The 15,046-nt window shown below is 32.7% G+C and overlaps 2 protein-coding genes across 2 annotated transcripts; both read left to right on the forward strand.

Annotated features, from left to right (window-relative positions):
* Positions 1-3,492: 3,492 nt before the first annotated feature.
* Positions 3,493-9,150, forward strand: LOC125865875 (uncharacterized). Its single transcript, XM_049546145.1, has 2 exons — positions 3,493-4,109; positions 8,098-9,150. Exons 1-2 carry the CDS (start codon positions 3,549-3,551, stop codon positions 8,845-8,847), a joined length of 1,311 nt encoding a protein of 436 aa, XP_049402102.1. The 5' UTR covers positions 3,493-3,548; the 3' UTR covers positions 8,848-9,150.
* A 4,402-nt stretch (positions 9,151-13,552) lies between these two features.
* Positions 13,553-14,814, forward strand: LOC125865881 (trans-resveratrol di-O-methyltransferase-like). The gene is made up of 2 exons (XM_049546151.1): positions 13,553-14,334; positions 14,422-14,814. The coding sequence occupies exons 1-2, from the start codon at positions 13,579-13,581 to the stop codon at positions 14,722-14,724; spliced, it is 1,059 nt and encodes a 352-aa protein (XP_049402108.1). The 5' UTR covers positions 13,553-13,578; the 3' UTR covers positions 14,725-14,814.
* The last annotated feature ends 232 nt before the right edge of the window (positions 14,815-15,046 follow it).

A 15,046-nucleotide genomic window follows, 5' to 3' on the forward strand; every position in this document is an offset into this window, starting at 1 on the left:
TAAAAGAAATTATTTATAATATAATAATATTTATTAGCTTGTATAAAAAAATTTGTAACTTCATAATTATGTTAACATTTCTCTTTTACTTTATTCACTAGTAATTAACAATAATTTTGTAACTTCATAATATTTATTAGCTTGTGTTAGTAATTAACAATAATTTTGTAACTTCATAATATTTATTAGCTTGTTAATAATTAACAATAATTTTGAATTCAATTTTGAAAGTTTATCTCAAATGTTATTTCAATAAGTTTGTGATTTATAACTTCTTTTGTTTATAAAGTTTTGAGAGAGATATTTTTTCACGTCAAAATAATTGTGCTTGTTTGATACAGGAAGCTTGACTCTTTATCTATCTAATAACTAATATTATAATTATAATATAATTCATAAAAGACTTTCTGCAAAAATAAGTAGATTAATTAAGCCACATCATTAAATGTTATGAAAATTACATAAAGTAATTAATTCGGTGTAAAATGATATGATTGTGCAAATTGTTTTGAACTTTTAAACAAAATTGTGTTGTATCTTGTTCTTTACAATGGTATTATAATGTTAAATGAATGAGTGTGCTCTTATGATGATGCTAATGGAGAGTGTTGGTTTAATGTATAATGAATGAAGGTGTTCTTAATGAAGCTAATGGGGAATGTTGATTTATGTATTTAATGTAATTATGCATGCTATACTTGGATTGTATTATGAGTTACTTCCTTGCCATGACTTATTGAATATGAATGTGCCTTGTCTATGGTGACTCCAAAGGAGTACTTAGTGTAAGTAGTAGTATGGGATGCTACTCATACATTACACAAGTATGACTTAGGGTTGTTCTAGATGTTGGTCCTAATGTGATGTTATGACTTATGAAATGTTTATGTCTCTTATGTATGAGTATTGTGTAAAGATGAAAAGGTCGAATGGTAAGTTCACTTTTGGTGACCTTGAGGTGGTACTTAGTGTGAATAGTGGTATGGGACGCTATTCATACATTGCACAAAGTATAGCTTGAGGGTTACTTGAGGTGAAAGCTTAAGGTAATGAAATGTCTTGTATGTTGATTATATCTTGTATTATGCCTCTTATGCTTATGTTCATGAAGTTTTCTCAAAATGGCATATATCATGACTTTCAAATAAAATGTCCGTTTTAAGCATGTTTTTGCATGACTATCATACTTAGTACTTAATTGTGCTAACCCATATTCTTTATCTTATGAAGTGTAGGGATTGGTACTCGGTTTGGCTCTCTCTAGTAGAAGCTTGGATTTGAGATTCTTCCAAGGCAAAGTGGTATGTCATCATAGATCGAGGACATGTATTGTAGTTTCCATTTCTTTCATGTAATAAACATTTGTTAGTCTTTCAATTGTAAAGGGTTGTGTCCATACTTTAATTTTCAAGATGTTGTTTAGATGGCCATGTGAGACAATAGACTTCCGCTATTCTTGAATGTTTTAAATGAGTAATTTTGATTGTATGATTTTAAAGAAAGTTTAAATTCCGCATTATTTCTATATGTCGAATGTTATGAATGCTAAGAGGCTTGTACGAGATCCCTTCGGGGTCAAGTACGCCGTGTAACTTTCAAGGTATAGGCTCAGGTCGTTACAGATATAATTAAATGTGCACCTATGAAAAGTATAAGAGTGACATTGTGTTGCTAGTACAAGTCAGATGAACCACCTGTGAAACCTGGGTTGGAATCCAGCTAGAGCGCTATATCATTGTTTTTTATTATGATTTATCTAAGGTAATTTTGGTGCACCTGAAGTCTTTAAATTCAAGGAAATGTTGTCAATAGAGGCATATGCAGGAGGGGTCACCGGATTCACGTCAATCAATGCTCTCCTCTCAAAATCATATATAGTAGTGTTATAAATATTTACGTATACATGCATGAACCCACACTCAGAGTATCATATTATGCAATGATGATCGGTGCACCTCTTCAAGTAAAGTTAGAAATTTGAATCTTATATCTATCTTGTTTTATTTTTCTTTCTAAAATTGAGTAACACCTCTCTAAGTAGTTATTGAAAGCACTTTATATATATAGCTTCAATCTTTCAAAATTTTCAAGTTTGTCACATTGGAAATTCCTGATTTTTAATTAAGAGATAAAGGTCAAAAACACACCTAAATTATCCCATTTTTTTGAGTTTCATACCTAAACTATTGAGAGTGTGAGTTTCATACCTAAACTATCACTTATTAGTTTGAGAAACACACTTCAGTGGTGTGTGTAATACACTCTCTTTTATTTACAAAAACTTTGTCACATGACAAATATTTTTAAAAAAAATTGATCAAATCTCAAAGTAGATCAATTTTTTAAATGATTGATCAAACCTCAAATGACGTTCACAAATATTTTTTAAATTGATATATCAAACCAAATTGTTTCTTATCAAAAAAGAAATTTAAAATAAGCTAACTTAAATTTTTTGGTGTATAAAATTGGTGAACCCCAATTCAAGGTTGAAAATCAATGATGGATTATCCCATGAGATAACTATCTCACTTTTTAAATGGGATAATTAATTTTACATTTTTGTTATTTTAAGATAAAATTAAATAAAATATTTAAAAAGTTGATTAATTTTTTTTAAAAAAAAGTTGACATGTTTCAGCAAACATAACTATTGTATCTTTACAATCCTGCAATACTTTCAACAAATTATGAAACACAATGACACTTTCTATTTTTTACGGTAAATCTCTAGTCCGCCTTTCTCCACCTCTCACAATATTTTTCTTTCTAGATCTCCTCCGCCCCCTCTCTCCCCCTTTATCACCCTCTCTTGCAAAAAAAAAAAGATTTTGTCTAGATCTCCTCCTGCAATCTTTTTCTCTGTAATTTTTTTCTACAATCGTATTCCTAAAATCAAATTTATACTTTCAAAAAAGTATGGACTCAAATCAAATCAATAGAAAATAAGGAATTTCCCCCTTAAAATAAGAAAATCTCAGCATTCAAATCAGAAATAATAGAGAAGAAGAAATTAGTACCTTCCAGAGAGCTACAAAAACATAAAATATAAAATATAATTACACATATGTACTTAAAATTAAAATTGTGAAATACAGATGTACAGAAAGGACTATCATGATTTCCGAATGAACCGAGGAAGAGTCAAGACATGAAAAAACTTATCTATTATTTGCTTATTTCCAAGTACGTATCATCCATTACGTTACAAAGAACTAAATAGTCACGTCCTCTTCAAACATCTGCATGTCCTCCTTTAAAATACTAATATGATCAAATAATTTATATAGGAAACATAACTATTTCATTTCTATTCGTTGTTATGATGTTCGATATTCGACTAACAAAATTGTATTTTGCTTTAAATTCAAACAAGATATATGTAGTAATAATTTAAAAATGTCATTGTATAAAGTAATTTTAGGAATATTTACTTTATGTCCCTCCCCTTTCTCAACATTTCGAAAGATCACATCCTCAAGTTTTCCCTCTCAACTCAAACCAATGTGCCGCAATCACAAAAAACCTAGTACCATCTGTTTGTGAAAATGCCTCAAAGAAGCTCGAAAGATCAAGAAAAACCGACACCTACTCTCAGAAGATCTCCGCGGCTTAATGCCGCTGCTGCTGCTGCTACCGAAGTCCTCAAGAAACAGATTGAAGTTTCAAAAAGCCCCACAAAATCGACTACCAGGTTGCGAAGATCTTCAAGATTGAGTATTGGAACTCCGCGGAACAATGGTGAGGTTAAGAATTCAGAGAGAAGGGTAACTCGTGGTTCTGCTCGAGTTTGTGTTGCCATTGACGATTCAGTTGAGAAAAGAAATGGGGTTGTTACTAGAAGTGGAAAAGCTCGTGTTTCTGGATGTACATTAGGTGGTAGGATAGAGAGACCTGTCCCGTCATCTGAAGTAGTTGGATGTGGGGAGGATGACGACAATGGCGGCGTGGGAAAGAAACAGGCAGGCTTGAAGAGGAAGAGAACCCAAGGAATGGAGGAGAATAATGTTGTTGTTAATGGGTGGACCAATGAACAAGAGCTGGCGTTGCAAAGTGCTTATTTTGCGGCGAAGGCAACACCTAACTTCTGGAAGAAAGTTGCTAAGATGGTAATTTTTGCTACTAGTTATTTCCTGTGATTTTAAAATTGGGTTGTGTTTTATTTTGCCTTTCTATAATTCTATTATCATGGCAAACTAATCAAGCTGAGCATTGAGCATTTATATACTTGATATATAGGGAAATTTGTCTTTACATTTATGTCTATTAGGCCTTTTTTGGTAGGAGTGAATAACTAGTTCCGGGATTCATTTTAGGATGAGTTTATCATGTGTTTGGTTTGGATAAAATGGCGGAATAACTAATTCCGGGATAGCTTGTTCCCATCCAACCGAGCCCTAAGTGTCAAAAACCAGGTATAATCTAGGATTTCAGGTATGATACAAATTGCTTGGTTGGATGCTTTTGGTTCTTATATTCGGGCCTACCGTGATCTTTGTCTCTTAGATTGTTGGAGATGTTATGCATCAGCAGTATCAATGTAAGAAGGAAATTATTTTTGCAAGTGTAGAAGGTGATAGGTTGGGGATGGTCCAATCAATTTTAGTCTGAATTGTGAGCTCTCATAGTTAAGTTGGATTTAGTTCAGGAGAAGTTTAGAATGACACAAGAGTTTCAGATAGTCTTGTATTGTCTTAAGATGCAGGATCACTCAACATTTAACCAATTTCAAATGGCTTCTGTTACTTTTTCCTCCTCCTCGTTCAAGGGTTCGGCTTCCCCTCCCTCCCGTCCTCTTGGCAAGCAAAATGAACCTGATTGCCTTCTTGCTGCAAAAGATTTGCTGTATAACTTTGGGACCAGACAAATTGTCTAACTCTTGGCTCTTTACAAATGTGAACTGGGAATTTTATTTCTTTACGGAAGAGAAACAGTAGATGGGTAGAGACAATCTCTTTCCATATTTAACATTACTAAATCACCCATAAGAAGAAGATATTCTCTGTAAAAGATACACAATATCAATCTTAGATCAACTACAACTATATTTTCTCGCGTCTCATTCCCTTCTCTATTATCCTCCATGCCCTTTTCATTTGTTAATAAGACCTAATTCTCCATCTCCCTTTAGTGGCTTCCTTCCCCTACCATCTCTACTTATTTTGCCTGCTTGTTTCCATGTATGCTTCATTTTGCTTGGACAGTCAATGTCATCTTGTCCAGTATGAACTTCTCTCACCTTCCAAATTGCTCCATAATCTTCAACCCTCTGCTGTTTGGTTGGTTCTTGTTGAAGAAAGAAAAAATCCCACATCGTGGTTAATGAGATGTGTGGTTTCTTTCTAAGGCTTGCTCTATCCTCCTCCCTTTGAGCTAACTATTGGGGTGTGAGTTAGGCCCAGGACCTAATTTTATATTGTATAAGAGCAGGATCCATCTCACCTGCCCCAATAGCTAGTTCAAAGGGAGAAGGATTGGGCAAGCCTTACAAAGAAACCACTCATTTCATTAACCACCGATGTGAGGAGGATTGCGCAAGCCTTATAAAGAGACTACTCATCTCATTAACCACCGATGTGAGATTTTTTCATTCTTCAACAATTCTTAATCGAAATGCTAAAGAGGAAATTGAATTTATTTGTCGCTTGAAGAGGGAGAGAATGAGACAGATGGAGATTAGAACTTACGAAATTTGTTTATTAGGATTGAGAGGTTTTTAGTTGTTTCAGGTATTCTTTTGTTTCATTTTTATAGACACCTAGGGTAGAAAAGTGGAAGAAACACAGTTCTTCTAATTTGAGATTTTGTGCGAGTAAAAATGAGTCCTATATACTTGTAATACAGTATTCGAAAACTGAAATTCCATTAATACTGAAAGGAGAAGTTTCTTATTGAAGTAGACGGCATTTTGGAGTGGCATGAATGGAATTAAGATAATCTTTATTCAGACAAATGGAGTAAGAAAAATGATACTATAATTATTTGCGTGATGATTTTATTTTCCCTTCTTATGCCATGAAATATCGAAATAGCAAGATAAATTCTTGCAGGAGTGAGAAACCAAAAGAGACAACAAGCATTATTGGGGAAAAAGGAAGAGACCATCAGGTTGATCTCTTATACTTCGGAAATTTGTGATGTTGCCAGAATAACTCCTCCAGTAGTTAGATATAACTTGTGGTTCACAGAGATTGAAGGACAACAAGATTGATCTCTAAAGAATAACATCAAAGCCGTTGAAGCCTCAGTTGTTAGAATATAAGTTGGTGAACTCTTCACTTTGGGGGCTGCACCCGTGTTGACACGACGTGTGTGTGGGATCCATACCAGATATGGTCACAATTTTGGGTACTTGCCAAAATCAAAAGAGAAATTTGAGACAGATACAATGATTTTGGATACAACTTAATAGCAAACAGTAAAGAGATGCAAGATGCATTTGTACTCTATAATAATTACAGATTCTAGCTTGCACCCAATAGTCCATCATAATTTAGGCATATCTTTTATAACTCTATTTTTTGATGTTTGAATTATTTTAAACCGAATCCTCGCACCCATATCCATACCTAGATTCATACCCCCTAATCTTAAAATTTAGATCATGAAGGATCCGACATGTAGATCCACACCCTTATCAGACACCCTCAGCCTCACCCGAGTCCAAGGAACTTAGGTCAGAATTAATTGAGAATTGCTACAGATTGCATGGGAAGACTGACTAGTGGACTTACTTCATCTGGTGAAGGTGACTTTTAACAGGAACATTTAAAATCTGTGAGCAGCATGACAATGGTGCTGAGGAGCAGTACTTGATACTTCAGGCAGCCAAATGCCATACTCGTTTATCTATTGCTTGACGCTTGTATGACGGCGCGTCTATTGATCAAAATGAAATAAAATAAAATGAGGTCGTGCCGAAAATAAAACCAAGGTAGCAAGTTGATTCTGCATAGAACCTGTGCTTTAGGAAGTGGTTGAAGGGCTTGTCCGGTATAGGCTTGGTGATGTTTCCAAAGCCACAGGATGAACTACAATACTTCAGGTGATGAAAAAATAAATTACCACAGTATTTCACTCTTATAAGTTAGGATGTAGGACTTCAGTTTGTCCCTGAGGCTCAGCATAGCGTTGATAGGTTAATACCATCTTCCTTGACCTGTTTTGTCTCTGCTTTCTGATGATGTGTCTTTTTATATTTTACTAATGGAAAGGACAATGTAGGCCAAAAGTGAGGCTGTCAGACTTGTAGAAAGTTTGGCAGGAGCATTTGATCATTCGCTTATTCCTGGGTTTTGGGTGGTTGATCCTGAGGCCAGAGCTTTACCAGCTGTGACTGGAAGATGGAAAGAGGTTCCAAATGCTGAACTGTCGCGTCGTATTAATATACATAGAGGAATAAGAATTACATGGTAGTGGATTATCTAAAATTGCTTATGGTGGTGTTTTTTATTTTTGATCCAAATATTTTTGCATACCTACAGGCTACAGCTCATTAGGACACAAGCTGCTAAGCAAAAAACCTTGAGATCTAACATAACTTAGTACTCCCTTCGTTTCAAAAAGAATGGTCTGGTTTGACTTGACACGGAGTTTAAGAAATTAAAGAAGACTTTTGAATCTTGTGGTCCTAAATTAAAGTTATGTCAAATGTACAAAATTGCCCTTAATCTTGTGTCTTAAACATGCCACGTGGAAAGCTAAAAGTAAAATGTTACCAAAAAAGGAAAGAGGTCATTCTTTTTGAAATTGACTAAAAAGGAAAGAAAGTCATTCTTTGTGAAATGGAGGGAGTATATACTTCTCGTCAGCTTCCAATTAGGAATTATTAGAATTGTTCTCCACCTAGAAATGAATCTAGATTCTAGGTCCTTTGTTAATATCAATATGTTAGCAAGTGGTGTTTGTAAGCTATGATTTTCTGATATCTGCAAATCAAATATATAAATCGAAGAAAGTTATGGTAGTTATCACTTCGGGATCTTCGTAGTTGTCCTTGTCAATGTTGACATGATAAATTTAGTTTATAGTAATAATTTTGAACCTCTGCTTGTGATATACATGATCATCTGAGTAAACTTTGGACTTGTATTGCAGGTGCCTGGGAAATCAGCAAAGGATTGTTTTGACAAGATAAATTCGGATTTTATAACCCCACCTCAGCCTCAACCACGTTCAAGGGTTAAAAAGATGAATACATTATCGCTTTCTCCGTGTGCAACTAAATTGCTTCAGTCCACTGAGAAAAACACAAACAAGCGGAGACATAGCAAGCCGAAGAACCATCTCTCACGCAAGGCTGTGAGACAACTACTGGAAAAGCAAACAGATGCAGATCGAGATAAGGGAGCAGACTTCTTCAATGCTCTTGAATCATCAACAAATCCAACTGATGGGGCATTTTGCCAGGACACAACTTTTGTCACCCCAGAGCGCAACAAAGAAAGTTTGCTTAGAAAGTGCCTGGAGAGATCGTCTTTAACCCAGAAAAAACACCGTTCCCGATTAAGTGATTCATCTGGAGCAACTCTTACCAGCCCACCAGTTCTAAAGCCAATTAAGAATAAGGCCCTACATGAGAGGTATGTTGATCAGCTACATTGCAGGGAAGCAAAGAGAAAGGCAGCCACTTCAAAGACAGCAAAGGGCAACCAAAACAAGAATGAGAATGTCATAAAGCCGGATGTGATTAAAGCTGCGAAAAATGCTTTAATATCTGAAGCAAGAGATGCAATCAACCAATTTCAAAATTTACAGACACGCGCCATGAACAGTTTCAATGATGATGACGATGATGATTATTATGATGAGAACCATAATTCAGACGATGAGGAGGATGCCAGATAAAATGTGGAGGACATTGGCTTTTCTCCCCGTGATGCTAAGCCACATTGTGTTAGCCCAAATTTCAGTAAGCTAACCCCAACTGTATAACAGAGCTCTGAACCAAATTTCTTGACTTAGAGTTTTTGCAATAAGGCCTGTTGTGTATAGACATGTGAAGTGTATTACTAGTGATAGTTACACAGAGTAGAAAAAGTGGTCAAAAATAGTAAATTTTCTGCAGGGAGAATAGTTTGTTACTTTGATGATAAAAAGTTTGACATTCATATTGTTCAAGTCGCTGCAAATATCCTCGATAATTAAAGCCCAACTGTTATCTATATGCAAATGTGGAGAGCCAATGACTATGCTTAGTAGACTTACGGGTCGTTTTCTAGGGTGTATAAGAATAGTGTGAAGTAGAGCGTATTAGTAATGCTGACATTGCAAATTGAAAAAAAAATGCTACTTTTGTTTTAGATCTTGTTTAATACTTTTGAGAATTTAGCTAAGCAAGGGAATTTATGATTTGATATAAATATCGTGTGGATAAGTTTTACCAAAAAGAATTCCGCCAAATCACATTAGACTTTCAATGTTAAGACTTTCGTTAGGATTGGGCCCTAAAACTAAGATCATCTCCAACCCTACTCTATTTTACTCTCCATTCTCTCTATTCGGAGAGTAAAATAGAGAATGTCCTTTCCAATCACTCTCTATTTTACCCTCTACTCTCCAATTATAGAGAGTTGAATAGTAGTTCTCCAAATTTGGAGAACTACTATTCATACTCTCTATTTCACTTTTTGAATATTATATAATTAATTCTACTATTTTGTAATTAACATATTATTTTTCATATAAGCCTATTAATTAAATCTCTAATATTTACAATTCTTTTTAAAATGTAATATAACATTTTTAAAAATATTTTATTTTATATATACTACTTTCATCTCGAATTAATAATATTTGAAATATTTTTTTAAATTTTCGTCACTTTGTGATACAATTTGATGTTATTATTAATTTTCACTATGAAGAATGCACAAAATTTAAATGATGAGATAAAAATTTTAATTTAAAAATATAATACATAACATAATAATTTATATACAAGATAACAATACAATGCATAACATAATAATTTTAAAAATCACAACATTAATTTAGTAATCCGGTAGGTCGTTTCTAGATTTAACGATATTCGAAAAAGGAATTAGTGTATGATTTAGAGAAGTTGTGGTGGTGATTGCGGTTGTGCTTGTTGATTTCTTTTTTCAATTATTCGTAGTTGTTCTTTAGAAATTTAGAATAAAATATAATTTAATATTAAATAAAAAAATTCAAAAAATTAAAATTTTATATTTCATGAAATTATATAGGATAATTATTCGGTAAAAAAGAAAGAAAAGATTTATAGTATGAAATACGAAAACAAAAATGAAATAAAAATAATAATATATTATTGAGGAGAGAGAAAAAAATTCTTTTTTAGAGAGTAAAATAGATAATTTGATTGGAGTTGGTTATCTGAAAAAATAGAGAACTCTATATTTGGAGAGTAAAATAGAGTGTAGGGTTGGAGATGCAAACACAAGCACATAATAACATATATACCCATAAAATGGAAGTAGATTAAACCATACATACATTGATCCAAAACTATTTCATGCAAAAGTTTCAACTAATCCTAGTGAAAAGAAAGATTAATCCATCTATCTCATAGTATATTATAGAATAATTGATACAATATTAGAGTAAAACATAGAAAAAAGAGTAAAAAGGGATCGAAGAAACAAAGTAGAGGAGGGAATGGGTGAACCTGATCATTTACAATTTTACAAATCTTAAATATAATGTGTAAAGTCTTTTTAGACAAAAATTAAAATTAAAAAAAAACGTTATAATCACATGAACTTTCCGTATTCATAAATAATCAACTTTACATAAAGAAAAACAATCCAATATGATCAAATTTATAATACTAGATTTATATTACAATGTGAAATTGACATGAAAATAATATCCATAATCATGAGTTAATTTATCATCTTCAACTATATAAAACATTGAGTTGCTTATAAATTATAATTCATTTCTAATCTCACGTATTAATCGTTTTCAGACTAGGCAATTTTCAATTTACAAGTATCAATCATTGACGGGATCAACTAGAATCATAATAATTTAAAATTGGATCTTATCCTAATTATTATTTACTAGTAAAATTACTCGCGCTTCGCATGGGAATTTAATATCACAGAATTTATAAAATAATACTTAAAATCTATCAGTCATTAAAACTAAAACACTATATTATCTTACATACAAGATTACGTGGTAACAAACATTAATGATATAAAGGAAAATGAAATTTATTACTTCTTATCATTTATCCTTAATAACATAAGTATAAATTAATGACTGTAAAAATATATACCAAGATTTGTAACATAAGCAATGGTGTCAGTGAGCCACTCAACAGGAACAAAGTACACAAATATTTAATTGTGAAGAAGAAGAAGGGGTTTAGAATTTTCGTTGTTTTAAAATGAGAGGAAATTCCTATATTTATAGACAACAAAGGGTAGCGTGAACAAATGTCTATTGTGCCTTATCGGAAATGTTACAATTATTTGGAAAAGTTGCAACCCTTTGGAAAGGGCACAACCTTTCATAAAAGTCACAACTTTTCATAAAAGTTGCAACTCTTCATTAAAGTCGCAAATTTTCATAGAAATCACAATTTTTCATTAAAGTCACAACTCTTCATAAAAGTCGTAACTTTTCATAAAAGTCACAACTCTTCATTAAAGTCGCAACTTTTCATTAAAGTCGCAACTTTTCATGAAAGGGGAAGGCTAATTTTGGCAATAAATAAATTTAAAATGAAATTCTGATTTGTGGTGGTGCCACATAGGCGGATCCAAGATTTTCTTATATATATATATGATATATGATTGTGCCCCTTAATTAACATATTTCTTTTTTCTATATACAGAAGAAATTTTATGTGGTCTAGATTGAAGACTGAATTTAAATATTGACACGTATTTGTGTATATATTTTACATCAAATAGTATGACGAGATACTCATTTAAATTAAAAATTATGACATTGACTATTTGTATATAATTAATATACAATTACGTAGCACTTGCGTGTTCTACAGATTTGAAGTTTTAAAAGGCGATTTGCGATTTGCTTCGAGGCGTGGCACCGTAAAATGGTTTAGTTCGGTAAGATTTACGAGTTACGTTTTTAGTGTTCGAGCATACATCGTAATTTGAGAATATGTTAAATGCAAATTTGTTTAAGAAATCTCTGAAAGCTCTACAGGATCACCTATCACTAGTCTTCGGCCGGAGGGATTTATTGCACAAAAAGGCCGGGGCGTAGGCTCCCAAAGAGAGAAGCCCAACGAATGTCAGATGCAAAGCCCGATACTTCAACTAGAGGAGCGACCCGTTGGTTCACCAAACCCCGACCCAGCATCACTCATTCTCCAGTTTACATAAATTATAATTTATAAGTTAATATTATTGATCCTCATATTTTTAAAATTAATGATATGCTTTATTAAAAGAAGAAATCATCTATAAAAATAAGAAGATTGAGAACTAGTTCAGATCAATAGTAAGTTGTAGTATATTACATATTTACTATTTGAGAATATCGTAAAGGTGAATATCATGACTTATTTTATTTTTATTTTTATTTTAAAACGAAGATATAATCAAATTTTACATCTTTACTTATCATTCGTCTTTATGTTTTTGTCATATGACTCAAATTCAACATATTTTATTATTTCATATTTGAAAGTAATTTAATTTTACTCATGATAAAGTTATTTTCTTTACTATAATACTAATGAAGTTTATTAATTTTAGAGAAATAAATTGCTATGATAATAATATATATATTTTTTAAATTGATTCTTTTATTATCCGAAAGTGTAGATATTAAAATTGATTTGCATCTCATTATAGCTTTTATATTATTTATTTATACTTGTTAAGTTATGTTAGAAGTTTATTTTTTATAAGTTTCTTTGATCATGTTTTAATTTTTTTAAATCATTACAACTTTCGATTAAAAAAGAATGTCTAATTTGACTTGGAGTGAAAGTTAAGGGAAAAAAACTTTTCAACCGAATGGTCTAAATTAAAGTTAATTCAAATGTACTAAAATGTCTTTTAATCATGGCATCAAACATGTCACCTGAAATGCTGAAATTAAAATGCTGTCAAAATAAGAAAGAGATTATTCTTTTTGAAATAAACTAAAAAAGAAAGCAAATCATTCCTTTTAATATGGAGAGAGTATAATATTTTCAAAAAAATTATGTTATTACAATATTTTAATATGTTATAATTATTTTTTAAAAAGAACCATGTAACTTACTCTTGATGCCCGAAAACATATATCTCCCCTCACCACTAGTGCATTTCACCTTCACGTGATAGTTGACATTGGAACTTCCCCACTAACATCTCGAGATTCACAATAAAAGAACACAGATTTTGGAAATGTGATAATATGTTTGTCAGAAATCTTTTCAGAAACTTTCTTAATATATTTTGAAAACTACTATCCAACAAATTTTACCACTTGCTATTATAACTTTTTCATTGTATAAGTCTTTCCATTTACTACTATATAATCTCATTTTATAGTTCTTTCTATAAATATATACATGCCCTTGTGGCTAATTAGTTGACAATTCTAAGCAAAACAAGTTCCTCAAAAATGTCATCAAGTGAAAGTACTTCAACCGAGCTTCTACATGCTCAAGCTCAAATTTGGAATTATATTTTCAATTTTGTAAGTTCTTCGGCCATAAGATGTGCGTTTCAATTAGGAATTCCTGATGTTCTCTACAAACATTATAAGCCCATGTGTCTTTGTGATATTTCTGCTGAACTGTCTGTCGTCAATTCTTCAAAGGTTTCCTTCTTACCAAGTTTAATGCGCTTTCTTGTGCAATCTGGTTTCCTAAATCAACATGAAGATCACTATTTTCTTACCCCAGCTAGTCGCCTTCTTGCAAAAGATGATCCTTTCAATGTTAGGTCACTCTTGCTTCTCAATCATGGTCAAGCCTTTTCAAAAGCATGGCCTGAGTTAAGTGATTGGTTCCAAAATGATTCTCCCACTCCTTTTCATACCGCTCATGGGAAATCTTTATGGGATTACATTGGGGAAGAACAACCTAGTGTACTAGGTGATATTTTCAATGATGCATTGGCTAGTGACTCAAGATTGAATACCAATGTGCTTATTACAGAGTGTAAACATGTGTTTAAAGGGTTAACGTCGTTGGTAGACGTTGGTGGTGGCACTGGTACTGTGTCTATAGCCATAGCCAAAGCTTTTCCCAACATAAAGTGCACAGTACTTGATCTCCCTCAGGTTGTAGGTGACCTAAAAGGAAGTGGGAATTTGGACTTCGTTAGAGGAGATATGTTTGATACGATTCCTCAGGCTAATGCCATCTTACTCAAGGTACGTACAATTTTAGCTACAAAAACATTTTAATTCTCTCTTTCAATCCTTTCCTCCTCAACTTAATTCATCATTGATATTGAACAGTGCGTTCTACATGACTGGAATGATGAAGATTGTGTGAAGATACTGAAGAAATGCAAAGAGTCAATTCCAAGTCGGGAAAAAGGAGGGAAAGTAATAATCATAGATACGGTCCTGGAGGATCCGAACCAGAGCAATGAGTTTGTTCGAGCACAACATAATATGGATATGTTGATGATGGTTCTTTTTGCTGCCAAAGAGAGAGCTGAGAAAGAGTGGGAGAAGCTCTTCAATGAAGCTGGTTTCACTGAATACAAAATATTTCCCGCTCTAGGTTTAAGGTCTCTTATTGAAATTTACCCTTAAATGAGAGATGTTTGAGAGTGCTTGCATGTTTCTTTACTTTAATTGTAATGATTTTGGGTTCACCAACGCTCCATTTTAATCTATATGACCTTGTTATACTATATTGGACTGTCACTTTAAATTCATTGTACTGTATTAATGATCTTTTACTTTGGTTTAACTATTCTATATTCAAAACCCACAGACTCGACTAATTAATTCAGATCCATAGAATAATTAGGGTCCACGATCCTTTTGTTGTGACTAGAAGAGGAGTCACAACCAAAAAATATAATATAAATTTAACCTCAAACTTAAACCTGAGGTGTCCCACCGTCCACGT

Source organism: Solanum stenotomum, chromosome 1, assembly GCF_019186545.1.
Source record: "Solanum stenotomum isolate F172 chromosome 1, ASM1918654v1, whole genome shotgun sequence".
In the NCBI taxonomy this organism is placed as follows: domain Eukaryota; kingdom Viridiplantae; phylum Streptophyta; class Magnoliopsida; order Solanales; family Solanaceae; genus Solanum; species Solanum stenotomum.

Excerpts from the sequence above, each read along its gene's own strand:
- LOC125865875 (XM_049546145.1), top strand. The coding sequence starts at position 3,549 with ATGCCTCAAAGAAGCTCGAAAGATCAAGAAAAACCGACACCTACTCTC. Across the intron at positions 4,110-8,097 it reads GGAAGAAAGTTGCTAAGATG|GTGCCTGGGAAATCAGCAAA; the intron begins GTAATTTTTGCT and ends CTTGTATTGCAG.
- LOC125865881 (XM_049546151.1), top strand. The coding sequence starts at position 13,579 with ATGTCATCAAGTGAAAGTACTTCAACCGAGCTTCTACATGCTCAAGCT. Across the intron at positions 14,335-14,421 it reads CTAATGCCATCTTACTCAAG|TGCGTTCTACATGACTGGAA; the intron begins GTACGTACAATT and ends GATATTGAACAG.